This window comes from Seriola dumerili, unplaced genomic scaffold (genome assembly GCF_002260705.1).
Source record: "Seriola dumerili isolate Sdu_G_001 unplaced genomic scaffold, Sdu_1.0 BDQW01000044.1, whole genome shotgun sequence".
Taxonomy (NCBI): domain Eukaryota; kingdom Metazoa; phylum Chordata; class Actinopteri; order Carangiformes; family Carangidae; genus Seriola; species Seriola dumerili.
The window spans coordinates 7,525,646-7,545,162 of NW_019174299.1; the positions used below are offsets into that span (position 1 = coordinate 7,525,646).

Below are 19,517 nucleotides of genomic sequence, written 5' to 3' on the forward strand. Positions count from 1 at the left end.
TTTATGATTGGTCTTGTCCAATTGAAATTTCCCAGTTTAAATGGTAAAACATAGAATATAATTCAATGGGATAGACGTTTTGATACAAGGAACGCAAACGAACGTGTGTTTCTCACCGGAGCGTTTTATGCAATGGACTGTCAACAAAGAATATGGCGGCGGTTTATACATAGCTGAACTGTACTCGACGCTACTGATGGAAGGTGAAAACTTGCGTCGGTGATAAGGAAGGTAAATGATGTATGTTTTTTTTACACTCGTATCTTAAGTACATATTGACTTACACAGATTCCGCTGTCTGCTTTAGCTTTATTGAGATATTTATATTTAATTTGTAACGTATTTAGTTAAAGGAGTCTGGTGAACGTGAAGCAGGAATTTTCCCCACAATTGTATTCGGCAGCTAACTACAGCTAACCTACTTTCTTGTTCTGGCCTGCTAATTGACGTTGCTGTCAAGTGAAATCGATGGTAATCCTGCCCCGGGCTTTGTATGTTGCCACAACAACACGCTCCAAACTCAATATTTGAAGGGCAAGAAAAGGACACCAACCGTATAACCCTGTTACATTCCCTTCGCTCTCCAAACCCCCTATAAAAATTAGGAAATTTAGTATTATTCCTATTGTCGCGCTTACCACTAAACGCACTCTGCGCACACGAGTATTTTTTATATAAATTAAGGATACACTCACTCATTCGGCATACATAAGTTATCATCTATTTTAGTCCAATTCATCTTTAATTTTACTTTAAGTTTTGTTTCACGTCCGGGAACAAAGTGGCAGTTGCACAAATACAACATAACAAAGCACAAACACACACTCAGTCAAGGCAGTCAAGTTACTTGTTTTTCATCTCGTCTCATGTTAATATTGCCAATTTCTGTCAAAAATATTTCCTTTAAAATAAATTGTGATTTTTTTTTTTTTTTAAAACCGAGTAAACTTTCCATTGCCATTTCCCTGGAGAAGCAGCTTTATATTAACCTCTTGTTATACCTTTAATAAAAGTACCAATCCTGGTAGAGTTTTTTTCTCATTTCTCTCAGGTCATCAGAGCTGCTGGAGGCTGAACACTGAGCAGCAGTGAAATCATGGTGCTGAAGATCTTCTTTCCACAGTGCTGTAACCGGGCGGACAGCGGGCTGCTGGTGGGCCGCTGGATTGCCGGTCATGACTCGGCCGTGGTGCTGGCGGTCATCCACTACCCGTTCATCCCCGGGCAGGTCAAACAGTACGTCCAGCAGGTGAGTGCTGCACCGGGCTGGCCTCTGTGTCCTCTCAGGTTAAACTTGCTGATTGATATCCTTATAGCTCTGTCTGCTGCACCATAAAAATGATTTTTAACCTGTTTCTCACATTGCACCTCTGTTACCAAATCCAAACAAAGATGGTAGCCAGAGATGACATATCATCTCGGTTAAATTGTTACAAATGATCCAAAATCAAAAATGCTGTTACTAAAAACAAAATCAGTTTCATGAAGACACACAAAAAAAGTCTTATTCCATCATTTTCTCTCAGATGCAGGCTCAGAGTGGGGTGGAGCTGTCAGTGCTGGGTTCCTGGAGTTTACCCAAAGATGGTCAGGAGGGCATGGAGAGTTTCCTCAGAGACCTCAGCACCATCTTCCCCCAGAAGTGCTGGCTCCAGATCAGCCGCCAGATGGGCAAGACAGGCTTCACCTGCAACATCCTCAACCGAGCTCAGAGTAAGAGCATCACATTGATATTCACTGGGTTTCTACAGTAGTCCTGGAGTTTCGGACAGACAGAAATGTCAGATTTAATATATTCTAGTTTCTCCAGTTAAAGGTTATGTCCCATCGCAGACTTTCCATCAAGTTCCTTTATTTCAAATACAATTACTCTGGTTTATTATCTGTAGTGAATCATTGAAAACCCAAAGAGGATTTTCTGTTCACAGTTTTTTAATAAAAGAATCAGTCAGGAGTTCAAATGAATGAATCTTTGTAATGGCCAGATGGAGGAGCAGCTCAGCAGGAGGTAACAAAGAAAAAGGATGAGGAGGATGTGAAGAGTGATGGTGAGGCTGGAGGGGAGGAGGAGGACAAGGAGGAGGAGGAGGAGAAGGTGATCTTTGTCCACTACGAGCAGAGGAAGGTGATGCTGTCACAGCTTCACCCCATCGAGAACGGGGTTCCCGACCCCAAAACTGATCCACCGTCTGAGCTGAGACAGGTACGAGATAGACGCAACTCCGGTTCAGTTTAATTTTTTTTTTTTATGACTATTATCTTGTAAGTAAAATGAATGAAAGGTGAAAATGACATGACTGATGGTCTGAAGAATGTGATGATTTTTTCTGATTTCTGATTTTGTCTTTTTCTGAAGCAAAACCTGAAGGAAAGAATAATAATGCTGCATGAAAATATCATTGTACTCATCAGAAAGTGCCATTACTTTATTCTACTGGATTGTCAGATCTCTACAGATTCTCACTTCCAGTTATTTCATATTTACACTGTTGCATTACTTCAACATGTGGTTATGTGTAAAAATATTTCCTTTAACTCTGGAAACATATAAAAAGCTTTTCCACCAAATGCATTTTCTGAACAGCATCAAGCAGCTTTTTGTTCGAGGGTCGGCTCCTCTGAACAGTCTGGAATGGTATCTCCCATAATGTCCTTTGACCTCAGACAGGCTTTAGTTTAAACCATGAGCCTGGTTTGTCTCCAGGTCTCCACAGAGCCTGGCTGCATGTTTGCTTTTAATCTGGGCCTTTTGATTCTTCCAGCCAAAAACTCTCCGTATTGTTGGGCTGGTGTTCAAAAATTTTAATATTTAGCTCCGATTCCCATTTGATTGATTTATATCCAGTGTTTAGCTTCCTAGTTGTACCCTGGTTGTCTGCATCAACAGTCATTTTAGTTATTGTTTTAGACATACCAAGAAAAACTAGAATTACCTCCTTGTGGTTGTTTGCCTCCTTCACTCAGACTAGTTTCAGGTTACATCCCTGTTTATCCAGAGTATGAACCATTTGTGGGAAATGTTCTCATAATTTCTGCTTGAAGTCTCGAGCAATGGCTGAAAAGTGTTTTCTGAGGTCACACTGACCTTGACCTTTGACCTTTAATCACCAATGTCTAATCAGTTTGTCCTTGAGTCCAAGTGAATGTTTGTGCCAAATTTGAAGAAGTTCCCTCCGTTCTCCCTTCAAGGTCGAGAGAATGGGACAGACGTACAGACAACCCCAAAATAATATGCCTCCTGCTCTGACTGTTGCCGGGGCGGAGGAATAAAAATACATGAGTCAAAAACTTCCTTCAGTTTGTGTCCTTGGTCCAGAGCAACTTCTGCAGACGAAAGATTGTAGTACAACACGGGACATGTGTCCAGAGCATGTAGAGAGTAAAGTGTGACTGTGGCTCAGGCAGCAGGTTGATGTGATCTCCTCCTCTCCTCCCGTCCAGATGTTCCAGACGGTGGCCCACAGCCAGCCTCTGTTCTTCCTGGACAAATACGACGACGGGCCACTGAAGTCCACGCACTGGCAGTCAGAGGGTCGAGAGGCCAGCATCATCGTGGAGCTGCTCAAACAGGCGTCTGTCCCGCTCTGCCTGCTCCTCAGCTGCCTGCTGTCCTTATGGACGTGGATCTGTAACATCCGGTGAGAGGAGGGAAACCAGAGCTGAAATCACTGGTCGATTTAATAGATTTGTTGATGAACAAAAAAATCAGCAACTATTTTGATAATTGTTGAATCATAATCCAGATTACAAATGGTATCTTTTCTGAGATTCTCATTTGTGGATTTGCTGCTTTTCTGTCTAAGGTGATTGCAAATTAAATATCTTAATATCAGTTTTCACAATACTAAAAGTAATGGAAATAATAATGGTAATAATTGTTACCAGCAGCCTCAAAGAAAATGTAACATTCTAACACACACTTGTAGTGAACGTTTGGACATTTCTTGATGGCCAAAAGAAACATTGTGAGGTTTCTGATTACAAACATTAAATCCTAGAACTTTAATTTCAGGGATTCCTGAAGATTTTACTGTTTTGTTTTGTTGTATTTACAGAATTTTACATTTGTTAAATTGGAAAACTTCAGAATCTAAAGTCTCAAGACGTGAGACTGAGTCAAACCTGAGGTCTGAATCTCTGATTATGAAAACAAGACACTAAAACTGTCTTTTGTGGTGTGGAGTCATTATTGTCATTGCTTTATTTCACCTGCAGGATCTTCAGTCTGCACCCACTCCGCTTCCTGTCCAGTAAACTGTCCACCTGTGTCCAGCTGAGCTACAGAACCCAACACATGAGGACGCTCAGCTCACCCAAACCTGCTGCCGGACACACACAGTTTATGAGGCGAGTTTGTTACTGGAAGCTAAATGACCATTCTGTGCATGTGGAGATGTGGTGCTGGGACCATAACTTGTTTATAGATTTTGATGATTTTATAACAGTAAAGAAAAAAGAAAAGGTCTATCCTCTGGTGAGTATAAATGTGCGCAGTGAACTTCATGTTAACCTGTCAGTTAGATTTGTATATACAGTATGTGCAGGGGGCAGTTTTGTCATATGAAAGGTCATAAGGTCACCAAGATCAGAGGGAATCAGCCTCTGGAGTCCATGAATATCCACAGAAAGCCCCAAGACAGTATGACCAGGTGCAGGGGACAAACGGAAGTGACTCTGTTTTTACCCTCATGTCCTCTGTCTGTCTGTCTCTCTGTCTGTAGAAAAGCCAACATCTTGGTGTCGTTCCTGGTGGACGTGGCTCTCGGCATGTTGCTCATCTCGTGGCTCTACAGAGACAACCACATCACCATGTTGGCAAACACACTGGTGCCTGCAGCAGATGTAAGTGTGCGTTAGTTTGGTCAGATTCTAAAATGTTTATTACTTTTGAGATGATCACTGTGTCAGGTTCGGTGATCGCAGTCATAGGTTCTTGCCGTGACTTGGCGAAGATACACGGCAGGTTACATGTCGGACCAAGACACACACATGCCATCAAGAAAATAAGTACAAATGTGTCAAAAATATTTAAAAAACTATAATTTATTATTTCAAAAATAATGATATATTTCTGCTGTAGTCTTGAAATACTGAGTCTAAAAATAATTTCAACTTTCACCACTTTTGGTCTTCATACAAAAGATTTTAAACATCCTGATCTCTTCTATCTGGAGAAGCATCAAACTAAACTAAACGAGCAAACTGCTGCTGTCTCTTACGTACTGTAGATGCTCACTGGTGTCTGAACCAACAAGACACAGTGCAAGTAGACGTTATCAGGTCATTTCTAACTGACCAGATTTAGTTTAATGATAACACATTTCCCACCTTTACTTTACTGTTGTGGTTTCCTGCAGCATGTGGCTAAAGAGCTGGAGGAGCTGCTGCAGTGGCTGATGGGAGCTCCTGCAGGGCTGAAGATGAATCGGGCCCTGGACCAGGTTCTGGGCCGCTTCTTCCTCTACCACATTCACCTGTGGATCAGTGAGTCACAAGGCGCACACACACTCACGGCCTTAAACGTCCATGCTAAAATAACACAGAACACAGGAGGAAACTTGCTGCTGGTGCCCCCTAGAGGCTTCACAGGTCATCACACTGGTCAGACTGTCCCCTCGTATCTGTCCTCCCAGGCTACATCCACCTGATGTCTCCCTTCATCGAGGGGATCCTCTGGTACGGAGGCCTGTCAGCCTGCCTGGGCCTGACCTTTGCCCTCTCGCTGCTCTCTGACATGGTGGCGCTGCTCACCTTCCATATCTACTGCTTCTATGTCTACGGAGCCAGGTGAGACCTCGACACAGACCTCATTTTGGGACTTGAATGTTTTTGGTTTCAGAAGTAGCTTAGCTTCTCTGAAGACTGAATTTAATCTGTGTGGCTGCTAATTCTTAATCAATGCAAAGAGCTTAGAAGTTTAATCACTTAAATGCACCACAGTAATTATAATAACTAAATTAAATTAAAGTTATTTTGGGGCATTTTATGCCCTTTATTTGACAGTGAAAGTGGAGACAGACAGGAAATGTGGGAGAGAGAGTAGAGGAGTGACGTGAAGTAAATGTTCCGGCCGGCCCAGAGCCGAACCAGAGACCTGCTGCTCAGGGCATTTTACGCCCATGTGGTCTGCTCCTAAACCGTCAGGTCACCTGTGCACCAGAGTAATTTCACGAGGAGCTTCAGGCTGTTTTACTTGATGAGCTAACAGAAGTAAATTTACACTGCTTAGGAAAATGCAGCTCTGGAGCCTGTGTGACTAAAGTGACTTGCCAGCACCTCTTACACACTTGTCTCTGGTGGTGGCAAGATCCCATTTCAAAAATGACACTCACAAGGAGATGATAACTGTGTGAGTGTGGTGGGTTCTTCTTTGTTTTTGCATGGGTCAGAATTGTGTTTTTTTTTTTTGTTGTTTATTTGATTAGTGAAAAATCTCATAATTAAAACAGGAGTAAATTGCAAATGGCAGCTTGCATGTTGCAGATCTGGTGAAACAAGCCCCTGATAAACTGGGAAGGTCTCAGTCACGTGTCGGTCACATTACAGGCAGCATCAGCACATACACACCCTCTCATCTCTCAAGTGTGTTTTATCAAGTTGATTTTGTGTTTGACAGTTTTCATTGTTGTGTATTTCGATGAAATCTGTGTAACCTGAACTTATAGTGAAACACACAGACACATAGTGAAGTGTGCTGAAAGTTGGGTGAGCATTGGTGCATTGATGATAAATGTTGTTTTGACCTGTCATCAGGTCTTGCATTCAATTTTTTTGCCACTGCGGGCAGTGCCTGCATTTCCTCAGAATCAGAATCTGGTTTATTACCAAGTAGGTTTTCAACATACAAGGACTTTGCTTTGGTGTTTTGGTGCATAACAACAAACAAACAAATAGTAAGAAGAAAAGAAATCTAAACAAAGACAAAACAAGGAAGTACTGGAGCTCAGATATCTTACATATAAATAGAAAAATTTAACAATAAAAAAAATATTCTAAAACATTGTTGTTAGTCTGAATGCTGACTGACTGCCCCAGTGTGAAGACACCAGACATTCAAGCAGTGCTGCGAAACAGTGTGTGCCGTTGAACTGGGACCCACCAATGATTTTAGTGATTCACCAGCAGGGGGCAGTTTTTCCAAACTTTTTTCTCCAGTAAAGACACTTAAAGTAAATCATAGCTTCTTACTGACCCTTTTCTGAATGTGAATATTTCAGTGACCTCCATCTGTACCAGGAGAGTAAATGTGCTAAATGGAAAATAATCTGCCTTTTTTTCTTGAGTACATATGGACATTTTCAGCTGATTTTGGTGTTAGACAAAAGATCAGGAGGTCACCAGAGACAGTAGGAGGCATCGTTTACTAGTGATGATGATAAACAATTAGAGATAATTATTCATCATAAATTTCATAGCAACTCAGCAAATAGTTGTTAGGATTTCTTTTGTTGGACTGTGATGACAGATTAACCACATGACTTTATTGCATTATGCGGATCCTGCCACTAATAGAGGGTATTAATTATATCAGAAATGATCATTACAGCACTTCAGTGTATTTAGATTCTTGCAGTCTGAGGAAAACAAAACAAAAGCTTCAGACCTGATCAGTCTAAGCAACCTTATCTTAACGTAACAAGGAAACGCAGATGTGTGGTTAAATGAACTCACAGGATTAAAGCACCACACCCACATCAACTCAAACACACATGGAGTCACGCGTACATGAAAAGTATTTGTGTGGTTTATTAACAGAGAAAGTACAGAGAAGCTTTGTTATTATCTCTTCAGTTCAAACGGGTGTAACGACACATACGTAAATCACCTGGGTCTGACTGTGAGAACACGATGTTTTGTTGTATGTCACTGTTACATAACTGAGTCAGATAGTTGTAAAAAAAAGATGATTCAGTCATTTCCTCCTTCAGTCTGCCTCAGTTGATCCACACACGGCTCTCGACGTGTTTGCTCTTCCTGTGCTCGTTGGAATAATTTAAATGTTGGCAATAAAAGACGGTGAAGATTGTGAAGATGCTCCGAACTGTTCATTATGAAACATCTGTTATCTGGTTGCTCAATATAAAACATTTAAACATGTCCTGGTGCTTATTGGACCTAAAGATAATTTTAAAGTACCTCTTCACATATGTTTTCAACTCTGTAAAAAATCATTTGCTATGATTCATATTTTGTTCCCACATAAAAAGTGACAAAAAATGCAAAACTGGGTCTGAAGCTCATCTGCTCTTAATTCCTCATTGAGAGATCCAGATCAGGCCTTGAGCCCCGCCCACCACCTGCTGGCTCCAGGTGTACAGGTGAATGAGCAGAGCATCAAGATGGTTAGAGGAGGAAACATGTTTGAGCCTCAGTCAGACCCAGACTCAGATGAGGAGTCTGTTGAGACCAGAACCAGAGACTAGCAGACGGATCAGAACGGTTAGTGCAGTTAGCATCTTTTATTTGATTATGTTGTTTGTTAGCTTGTAACTGACAGTGGCTAACACAGTGTTAGTGGTTGTGCTAATGCTAACTCTTGCTCTCTGTACTGACAAGGTTTCAGGTTTATTTAGCCCCTCCCCCCGTCCCCACGAATTGACAGGATTGGTTCCTTAAGTTTGTGACGTATGAAACCCTGAATCTGTTTTTATGAGACTGTCATTGGTTCACTGCAGTTCAAGGAAGAAGAAACTCATTCATATGTCTTGTATTATATAAAAAAAACATCATATGGATGTTAACATGCTTAAACAGTAGATTTTCATCATAGTCTTTTACTTGTCACTGGGTCCTTCAAATGACAACACCTGTTGGTCACCACTTTGGTCCAGATGAAATATCTCTATTCAATCTCAACTATCAGATGGATTGCCATGAACTTCTGTACAGACATTTGTGGTTCCCAGATGATAAATCCTAGCGATTTTGATGATCCTCTCACTTTTCCTCCAGCTGCAGATGTCAGCCTCATGGTGGAGGCTGACATCTGCAGTTCCGAGTGAAATACCTCAGCAACTATTGGTTGGATTCTCATGAAAGTTCATCCTCCTCAGGAATGTGTTGTTATAACTTTGATGATCTGCAGAGCTAATGATTCTCATCAGCTTCATTTTCAAGTTGTGTTTAGTCCTAATTAGCAAAATGGTCACCATGGCAAACATTACATCCTGTAGTATCTGCTAAATGCTAACACTTTAGCGTTACTATTGTGGGCATGTTAGCATGCTCATGCGACTGTTTCAAAGCACCTGTATGCCAAGACCAGGTGACTCTCAGCCGGGCGATCTTTGTTGCATATCACACCCCTCTCTCTCCTGCTGTTTTCTGTCACTCTCTGCACTGACTGTCCAAAGAGAAGTATCTTTTTTTTTTTTAAAGTTAAGCCTCACAGAGCCACTAGCATGCCTGTAAAATCTTAGACTTGTTTTTAATCTAAATTGTGGAACATAGTCTTACAGAGTAGCTCAAAAGTGGCTTTTTTCTCATGAGAGAATTTAAATTTTTAAATCTCCTAGTGCAACATTAAACTGAGAAAAACCTAAATATAGTTTAAACTATGTCACTGGATCGTTATGTTGTCAGATTAATGGTTTAAAATAATATTGTATGTTAATCTTCTGTCATTTGATGTCATTTTGGGACACGTGAAGCCAAGTCCCAACATGTCATCACTGGAAAGTACTGTTTGGGGATTAAAGGATAATAGAACAGAATGACTGTTATTTATTTATTTATTTATAAGCCTGATGATCTTCTTAAATCTTAATATTCTTGAATTCTTGACGTTCAGGTGGCCTCACCTTGTTTGATTTCCACTCAGCTCTGTTTAAACCTGGAGGAGTAACGGCTGTAGATCTCTGTGGAGTGATGGAAGTCTGAACACTGATAATAGTCCTGCGTGTTGGAGGAGAGAGGAGTGACTAAATTATGCATTTGCTCTAAAGATAGGTCGGCTCTCTCGCCCGTGGTGCATAATGAAATATTACCCACTTTCCTTGTTACATATTTATGCTCCAACAGCTCTTGGGTTGTGGGCAAGTGTGTGTTAGATTCAGTCTGAGACCCTTTGTTGGAGTCACTTATTAAATCTGTATGCCTGCACCTAAAAATATCTCCTGCTGTGATCACAATGCAACTGTCGACACTGGAGAGAGAAAGAATAAAACGCATCTGAATCAGCTTTAGGAAGCTTCTCTAATGATGTGAATGTGATTAATAAATGTTTCTGAAAACGGATGCAGATTTTTTTTAGGTCACAGTTGATGGATTTTCTTTTGTGAACAATTTAAAATTATATTTATTATTTATTGTCTCCAGTTACTAAAAGCACCCTCACCCCCCCCCCCACCCCAGAAAAGGTAGAATAACCCCACAGACAAGATATTACATCAAACACAGTTATGTAACTAATTCTCATTTTAAATTATCAGTCCAGGTCTGTGTACATAGATCTTTTTATTCTTTTGTTTCCCCTTTTGATTTTTTTATGTGCATGTTAACGGTTAAGTGAGATGACTTCCTGTTTTATGCTCAGTTGATCAGTGTGCCTTAAATGTTTTGATGGGGATTTTATTGACTTAAAATCCAGCATCAGATCCACTTATCAAATCAGGATCCTTTTGAATCCCCTATCAAATCTTACTGGGTTCACCTACACTGCAACACTGTAAGTTGCTAAAGGCTAAAATAACTACAAAGATGTCTGATCAACTTTTATTGGCTGAGAAGCAGAGACACTACTACACTACTTTTTAATGTTCACAGCCTGAAAACGAGCTGAGCAGCTGAAGATATGAAATGTTGATTAAACGTATCTGACACATTCAGTGAACAGCTGTAGCCTAATAATAAATACTGGAGCTCTTGATTCACAGATATTAGGTTGATCAGAAAACACTGATCTGATCACAATCACAGTTAAACTGGTGCGACGTGATCAGACAGTGATGTAACAGAGTGATGTGTCTTTTACACACAGCATCTGCAGAGAGCACATTAACACACAGACACACTTGTTTGTAACACTGAATTAACATGAATTAGCTGCAGCTGATCTCATCTGCTGATGTCTGTCACTTTAACCAGTGACGGTAACGGTCGCTGAAAACGAGAAGCTGCTGCATGTGTTTTCAGCTGCTCTTTACTAATTGCAGAGAGGAGAGATAGAAGGTTTGAGAAATCCAGGTATTCTGACGACCAGGAGCTGGATCCTGAACCGAACTGACTATCAGAACCCATACCTACTTAAATGTGAGCCATAGTACTCTAAGACGAAATTATAACATATCCAGGGTGGCTGTTTTTTTTTTATTTTCTGTACCTCCTCCTTTTCTCTGAATTGTCTAAACAAAGCAAGAAACTCTTCTGTAAATTCCATGGTTGCTAATAAAGACAAAAAATAGAACAATATGCTAAAAGTGCCGTGACAAAATGTATAAATCATCAGATGCAAACTGTTACTGCTGCCTGGTGCAGTTCTCCCAGTACATAACCCGACTCTCATATTCAAATGGACCTCGCCCCCTCCTCTCCTTCTCCCCTCTGTCCATTCACACCTGCTGTGCAGCAGGGACACAGGTATTTAAGTTGTGTGTTTTTCAACGAGGATGTCATCAGCTGTGTCTGTGTCCCTGTCAGGTTGTACTGTATGAAGATCTACGGCCTCTCGTCTCTCTGGAGGCTCTTCAGAGGGAAGAAGTGGAATGTCCTGCGGCAGAGAGTGGACTCCTGCTCCTATGACCTGGACAAGGTATCACACACACACACACACACACACACACAAACAAACAAAGCACTATAATCATTTTCTTAGAGTTATATATGTTTACTGTGAGTGTCCTTGTGTTTGTGATGCTCCAGCTCTTCATTGGGACGCTGCTGTTCACCATCCTGCTGTTCCTGCTCCCGACCACAGCGCTCTACTACCTGGTCTTCACTCTGGTAAGATCAAGTCTCAGGTGAAGAAACTTTAAAGGTCCATATTTTCTTCTTCTCCTGTGTTTTATTTGAAGTGATGATCCATCTCCTCTCTCAGGCTTCTTTCTGGAGCTCTAGTAACAACAGGTCAGGGAGCCAATCAGAAGAGCGGAGGCTCTGAGTTTCTTTTCTGATTGGCTGCCTGTTTTCTGAGTGATACAATAAAAAATATAGTAGATTTCAGGTAAACACTCAGAGAAACTAAATCCTGCAAGGTTGGATGGTGGGTCCAGGTGGGAGGGGTTTGGTGCATGGCTGCAGGTGGTGACTGCTTCATTGTGTCATCACAAAGTTACAGAAGTCCCGACGGCTGGTTTTAAGGCTCAGTTTCTGAATACAGGCTGTGTGCATTTCTCTGTGGACTGAGGCTTTGATACTGTTACAGTATTAATATAGAACCTAGACCTTCTTTATGATCAAACAACACATTGAAGTCTCACGTTATACAGTTTGGGACCTTTAATAGCCTACTTTTTATTAAATTCCTTCAAAGTCACTACATATGAGTCTGGACAGACATGGATATAAACAGACTGGTTTGCAGAGGCATTTAACCGCAAGGCCGTAATTCTAGTTGATGATAAAGATAATTGTTAGTTGTGGCTCTAGATTCAGGTCAGCACAAGTGGCATGTGCTGTAATGTAAAGGAGTGGAAACCATGCCCAACCAGCACACAGAGAGACTGTGCTATGCTGGTTTTGGAGCGCGTCTACTGACGGTTGTTTTTCAGACTGGAAAAACCACTGTGTCAGTCAGAGCTCTGTCGGCAGGATCACTCTGCTGCTGCAGAGCCAGAAAAACTGACAGAAAATCATAACCATAGATTTTTCTTTTCTCTGTCATTCCTACGGATATTTTCATACTCGCTGTTGTATTGTGACATCTTGACAACATGTCACTATTGGAATCACAATCCTCATCATAACAACATAAATTCAAACTGACAGCAGCTGCTGTTTCCTGCCAGTTACAAACTCTGCAGCCTTTTTTTTAAATATACACAGGGTGTGTTTGATGGTTATAAATAGATCCTGGGTGGAGTTTCACTTCACATCATGAAATGAATGTTTGATGTTTACTTGATGTAATTGGCCTGCTCAGGTGTTAACTGGGAACATGTTCAAATAATAGACTTTGGGACTCTTTTCCATCCACAACTCTTAAGTGGTCCAGATCCATTTTTTTAACAAAACAACGAGACCAAACCTAAAACTGACTCTGATCATCTCGAGAGGGATAGGTTAGATTTTGACCCCAATGTGTCCTTTTGTTGTGCAGTTGCGGCTGGTGGTGGTGCTTTTCCAGGGCGTCCTCCACCTCAGTGTGGATTTCATCAACTCCTTCCCTCTGTTCGCTGTGGGCCTCCGCATCTGTCGGTCCTACAGACTGGCAGGTACTTGACCCTTTTATCGTCTATCCACTTTATTTGTCTAATACTGTTCAGAAGAGAGAGCTAAGAAGATCAAAGTTGAGTGTAATTATGTGCATTAATTTATAAGCATATAAAACTCCATTCTATCACCACAGTTTCTTCTACTTTGCTGCTTAATAATGAAGGAAAATGATATTAAAGCAATGTGGAAGATGATGGACAGACAGATGGATAACAACATGATGCAGGGTGTAAAAGTGTATCTGGATGGATGAATGGATGAGTGACACTGTGAAATGATCAGTACACAGTTGAATTGTTGAACACTTGGTCTTATTCAGTGATGTGTGTCACGTAAATTACAGAGGGTGTAAAGTTCAGGGTGCTGTGTGACGAGCCGGGGACGGCCCTTCACCTGCTGATGGAGGTAAGAGACCACATTTTGTTTCCTCCTACATCTAAAACTGAAGTTTTGCTGGTTTCAGAGAGCACTTGAGACCCTCAGTGGTCTTACCAAAAACTCAGCTCCACTTTTAAGACCATTCTCCTCCAGCTGATGACTATTTGAAAGTGAGTCCTTCCTCTCATCTCAGTCATCTGGAGAAAATCTTTCATTTCCTGACACTGTGGAGTGAAGTAAATCAAGAAACTTCTTAGTTCATGCAATTTTGACATAGTGTATGCCTTGTGCATTAACAGTGAAAGGAGCAGTGTAGAGTATTGATCATTTTGATGACCTGTATTTATTTTCTAAGTCTTAACAGTTTAAATGAAAGAGTGAGGATAAAGTAATTGTACAAGATATAAGTTTTCTGGTCAGTCAGTGTTGGAAATTATGCTTTTATTCTGAAAGATTCAGGCAAAAGCCTTGTTGCTGCTGCAAAGCAAAATGTTTATTCACATAACTAGTTCAGAAAATTATGTTTATTTTAATAGGCCCATGCCTATTGTTTAATCTGACAGTTATTTTCTCCATTAGTCAATCCATTGTTCATCTATAAAATGTCAGAAAATAGTCACATATCTATCTATCAGCATTTTCCAGGGACCAGTGTGACATATTTAAATTGGTCTGTCCAACTGTCCAAAAACCTAAGATATTCAGTTTTTTGGATGTCTATGAAAACCAGCACATGTTGGTTCCTGACAGTCATCTGATCATTTCAGCTGTGGTCATAAGAATCTTTTTTTTGTTGCAAAAGAGAGATGATTTTATTTCCTGTAAACTAAAACATTTTCTTCCATGTCCAGTCCAAGTCTCTTTATAACAGAGTACTCCTCCCCTTGTGTTTTTACTTAAGTAACTTTTCCACCACAGCATGCGATGAAACGATGTATGCATTAAATTTTTTACCTTTTTTCTCTCATCGTCAGGCTGTTTTGTGCTTTTCTCCTCAGCTCAACCCTCTGAAGTGCAGCACAGTGGTTCAGACCTACCGCACTCCCACTTACAGCTGCTACCCAAAAGATTCGTGGGCGGCATTGGTCAAGAAACTGTTTGTCGGGGAGCTGATTTACCCCTGGAGACACAAAACCACCAAGGCAGACTGAGAGACACCAGCCAGAAATGTGACAGTGAGAGAGAGAGAGAGGGAGAGAGAGAGAGAGAGAAAGAATAGGAGAGATGAGGGAACAGAGGAAAGGGAAGAGACTGAATAAATAATGAGATTGAAACAGACAGATGGAGCAGGGACAGGAAATGGGAAGCAAGGGTGAAACTGGTACAAAGACCTCTGAGTCGAGCTGCTTTCATGTATGATGGGAAGAACGTCAGAGAGAGTGATGCTGCCAAGTCACCACTCTTGTAGTTTTCTGAGCTCAACAGTGTCAGCCACAAACTAAAACACAGCAAGTAGTCATGTGCTGCTGTGATCGTAAAGTGACTTTCAGTAAATGGTCAAAATCCTTTATTTTTTTATAAAAACATTCCCTTTAAGTGACGTCAGCTATTTTCTTTTTATTCACATGTGAGAAATTAGACTCCATCATTAGATGCAAGCAGCTGTAAGATGAAGTGAACAGTGCTTTTCTGACTGCAGTACAAAACACCAAGGGACCAAAACAACTACTTAATATGTCTAAGTGTGGGAAAAAAAACCAGATGATTAATAATAAAAAAGAGTTCAACTTCAAATGTGCAGATAAGATGTGAATGTGAGTTTACATTTTGAAATTATTGTAAAGGAATATCGTCCTAGCTTTATCCCCTTAATGTCAGTGAAAAATCAACCAGCAAACACACAGCTTGTAGTGTGTGTATTGTCGTTAGCACTCTGGATGTTTGTGCTCAAAACTCCGTATATTTGGTAAGTGTATCGTGTTCCCCAGAGGATAATCCCTGCTGCATTTGCCGACCCTCTGATCTTTTATTTAGTGCCACCATTAGGTTAAAAATATTCTGGGTGGTGTGTCACTGTTGGTTTGTGTGATGCTGCTGTCATTCTACTGGTTTATGGCATTTATAAACTATACGTCATGTGCCCTTGCTGATTATGATATGCATATGCTGTGTGTGACTACAAGATGCTTCATCACTCCTGTTTCCCTGGCAGATACTGCTGTTTCACTCTTGATTCACTGTTGATTCTAAGTGGTATGCCACTCGCACGTTGCTGCTTCATCCGACACACGACACAGGAAACTGTTCTTTTGTGGCACTAACGGAAACTGTTCCCCACTGTCTCATGACGATTGTTACTGCCACTCTGATGTCAAATCATGTATGAGTAACACACAGTAGAGACATATCACAACAATCAGTGGTATACAGATATGTGCCATGAGATAAGCAGTGCTGTGCAAAGGTTTTAAGCACCAATGGGGAAAAAAATGCTGTAAGAAAATAATTACTATCATATAAAGTGCAGTGAACAAAAGACTAAATCAGATCAGGATTTGCTGTGACCCCCCCTTTTGCCTTTTTAACCCATCAGCAGTTCTCCTCAGTAAACCTGCTCACAGTTCTTCAGGTACTTGTCAGGTAGGTTGGAGAACCTGCTTCAGTTCTTCTGTCTCAGTGTCTGTTTCTCTTCATGTGATCCCAGACTGACTCCATGATGCTGAGATCGGGGCTCTGTGGGGGCCAGACCATCTGCTGCAGGACTCTGAAGATAGTTCTTTATGACTCTGGCTGTGTGTTTGGACTCGTTGTCCTGCTGCAGAATGAATCTGGGACCTTATGGGATTGTGTGATGGGATGAGATTCTAAACATATGAAGTGCTTAAACCTTTTGCACAGTGCTGTATGTCGGTGGGAAGTCAAGTCTAATATGTGACAGTGGAAGATGAGGGTCTAACTGTTCATAACTGCCAGAAGCCAGTAAAACAGCAGCTGCAGCATTATACTGAAAACCACCAGTGACGTACTACACAGAATCAACGCCAGAACAACTCAGTGTAATTCATGCTTCCCGGAGGATAAACACTCCCCAATTTAGACACTCCTTCCTCTAAAACCACATGTCATAATCTAAAAGTTAAATTGTCATGAAATATGCTGAGCACATTTATGCTTATTAATGGAGCCTTTTCTATTTTAAAGACCCGATGACCTTCCCTCTAGCACCACCCAAGCTTAATATTTTTAGCTCCACCTAAATTATCAGTCTGTTGTTGGTCCCATCCAACAAATGAATAACTTATAACTTTTTAGAGTGCTTTTAGAAAGCAAGTTGGGTTAAGCAACACTCTGAAACACTTTTTTGCTGAACAGTTGTCACTGTGGCCACAGGTAACAATTATGGGATGATGCTAAATGCAAAGGCAGTACCATAAAAGTAATCAAATCACTAAGCTCACAGACTAAGTATAGAGTATGAAAGTTAATACAAAGTACTCAGTGTTGTCTGTTAAACATCTTAAAGTATCCCAACATAAGCTACTGGTCATACCAGACCAAGTTTAACAGCAAAACTTCAGTTGATTTTAACTGCTTCTGTCTGCAACATTTTATTTGTAAAAGAAATAAGGTGTTATGTCTTCTTCCAAAAGTTACATAGTCTTGCTTTAAACTTTTATCAGTCTGACTTAATTTACTATAACAGATTATGAGAGAGTTCAGAGGGAATGTGAGTTGCTAACTAGCTGCAGCTACACCTGAAACAAGGGTTAGTAGATGAGACAGTATTTTCATATATGGATGAACTGTTCCTTTAAAGCCTGGGCCTGCCAATAACATGGCAGAATCCCACTTAGAAATCAGGTATTTATGTATTAACTGCACTGACTGTGTAGATAGTTTTAATCCTTTAGATTTTATATGATTAAGTATTAGTATGAGCCTAATTCAAACAATAACTGGACAAACTGATATTTTTATTTCTTTTAAATAAAACATTTTTTAATCTTTATAAGTCTAAATGTAATGATTAGTGTTTTAGGTTTAAATGTTGCCATATTTCCTCCATGCACTGGAACTATTTTTCCCCTGGCAGATGAATTTGGCCCTTGAGATTGAGTTACTGATACGGATGAATGGTCATGCAGTACCATTATGGTGTAAAGCAAATGATCTAATTCTGCTCTCGGCCAGTTTGTCAACATCTCTGACAAGTCTTTTTTTTTTTTATTTATGTGCCTAATCATGTTGTTTTTATTGAAATGTTGCCCTGGAATTATGTAGAACAATCAACCTGAACCAGCTCTCGTTAAAAGAAACAATCCAGCAGTTTGAACTTTGTCTTGTTGTCTGTTGGTGAATCGTGCATAAAACAGCTTCGGAGCTGGTGGAAGGTTATTTAGGCTAATTATGTAACACATCCTAGACCTATCTCCAGATACACAGAGATGAAACTGATATGAATCTTCTTATCTGACTCTGGAGTAGATTTCTTGCTTTTAATGTGAATTATTGCTATTTAATTTCACTTTGATCTTTACACCCTGCCCTTTAGCATCCTTAACACCAACTTGTCATTTGTAACAGTTGAATTGGTAAATGTGCTTATTACTTGTTTCTATTTGTTTCTATCAATTTAATCCTCCATTCATCTGTCTTAATTGTCACATTGTCATTAAATAAAATTCATTCATATTGAATATTCTGATGTCTATCCTTTTCTATATGAGGCTTTCCTGATCATAAACAGCTAATGAATGAAATGGAGTAGAAAACATGACAGTCTTACATGATTTAATCTCATCTGCAACATCAATAAAAGACAAAACATTGAGCTGCTCCATCAATAATTAATTTAAACTGAATGAATGTACTTAAATTTAATTGGATTTATTTTAGCAGCTCTGAACCATAAAGTGTGCAATCACTGCACTGCTGCAGCGAACATGGATCCGGTCTTCAGTGATCCTGTGGTTGTTCTTTTATCTTCACAACAGTATTGTAAATCCAAACTGATCTGTCCTGTACCACAGAAGATTAGACATTCACACAAAGGGGACAGCGTTGGTCCTGCAAAAACTGCATTATAATTTTAAAAGTGGATTTTGCACATGATTTTGCTTGTGAAGCTACATCTTTAAACCTTGAAAATAAGATGACTATGCTCAATTGAATTTCTGAATTCCTTTTTTTAATAATGCAAATATCAAATTATTTATGGTGCAGTAATTGCATATCAAATCTTTCATGTTTTGTGGGTTAATGCCTGTGCAGTGTCAGTGTGCGTGCAGATAAAAGTTTGATGCTACAAGGAGTTATTACGTTTTTAAGCTTTTTAAGGTCCAGATGTCCCAGCATGCCTCTGGAGACTAGGATCATTTGGCACACTGCCCTAAAGACTCCTCCTCATTAATGACCCAGAAAGCAATTAAGGGGAAAAACACTATCCTTTAAGAAGCTTGTCAGAATAAAAGCACTCAGCTTAAAGAAAAAAAAGAAGGAACAGAAACACATGGAGTACATCATCTCCTGTCCATTAAAAAGTACAATCATCGTCACATACACAACAACACACAATGACAAAGGTGCCATGCACATCTTTGAACTACGCTCAGTAAAGGGAATACTTAAGCCAAGGTGAAAAATGCCCTATCCCCTGGATCCACATAGTTAACCAGATCTGTACTAAAATGTAATGGGTTCTTCACTGGGCCACTCCACCAAGTCTGGTGCATATCGGTTCAGTACTTTTTGTGTATTCCTGCTGACAAAAAAATAAACAAACAGGTGAGAACACAACCTTCTTGTTGGAGGTAATTAGATAAAATTGA

At 40.2% G+C, this 19,517-nt stretch overlaps 1 protein-coding gene across 1 annotated transcript; it reads left to right on the forward strand.

Moving 5' to 3' along the window:
• Positions 1 to 155: 155 nt before the first annotated feature.
• On the forward strand, positions 156 to 14,958 carry pigq (phosphatidylinositol glycan anchor biosynthesis class Q). Its single transcript, XM_022739679.1, has 14 exons — positions 156 to 231; positions 1,052 to 1,249; positions 1,527 to 1,713; positions 1,986 to 2,203; positions 3,442 to 3,638; positions 4,216 to 4,347; positions 4,722 to 4,842; positions 5,358 to 5,484; positions 5,634 to 5,787; positions 11,638 to 11,749; positions 11,860 to 11,940; positions 13,256 to 13,370; positions 13,715 to 13,776; positions 14,748 to 14,958. The coding sequence occupies exons 2-14, from the start codon at positions 1,097 to 1,099 to the stop codon at positions 14,898 to 14,900; spliced, it is 1,812 nt and encodes a 603-aa protein (XP_022595400.1). The 5' UTR covers positions 156 to 231; positions 1,052 to 1,096; the 3' UTR covers positions 14,901 to 14,958.
• The last annotated feature ends 4,559 nt before the right edge of the window (positions 14,959 to 19,517 follow it).

Coding starts and splice junctions, on each gene's coding strand:
- pigq (XM_022739679.1), top strand. CDS start 1,097: ATGGTGCTGAAGATCTTCTTTCCACAGTGCTGTAACCGGGCGGACAGC. Junction 1,714..1,985: donor CATCCTCAACCGAGCTCAGA/GTAAGAGCATCA, acceptor TGTAATGGCCAG/ATGGAGGAGCAGCTCAGCAG. Junction 11,750..11,859: donor GCTCCTATGACCTGGACAAG/GTATCACACACA, acceptor GTGATGCTCCAG/CTCTTCATTGGGACGCTGCT.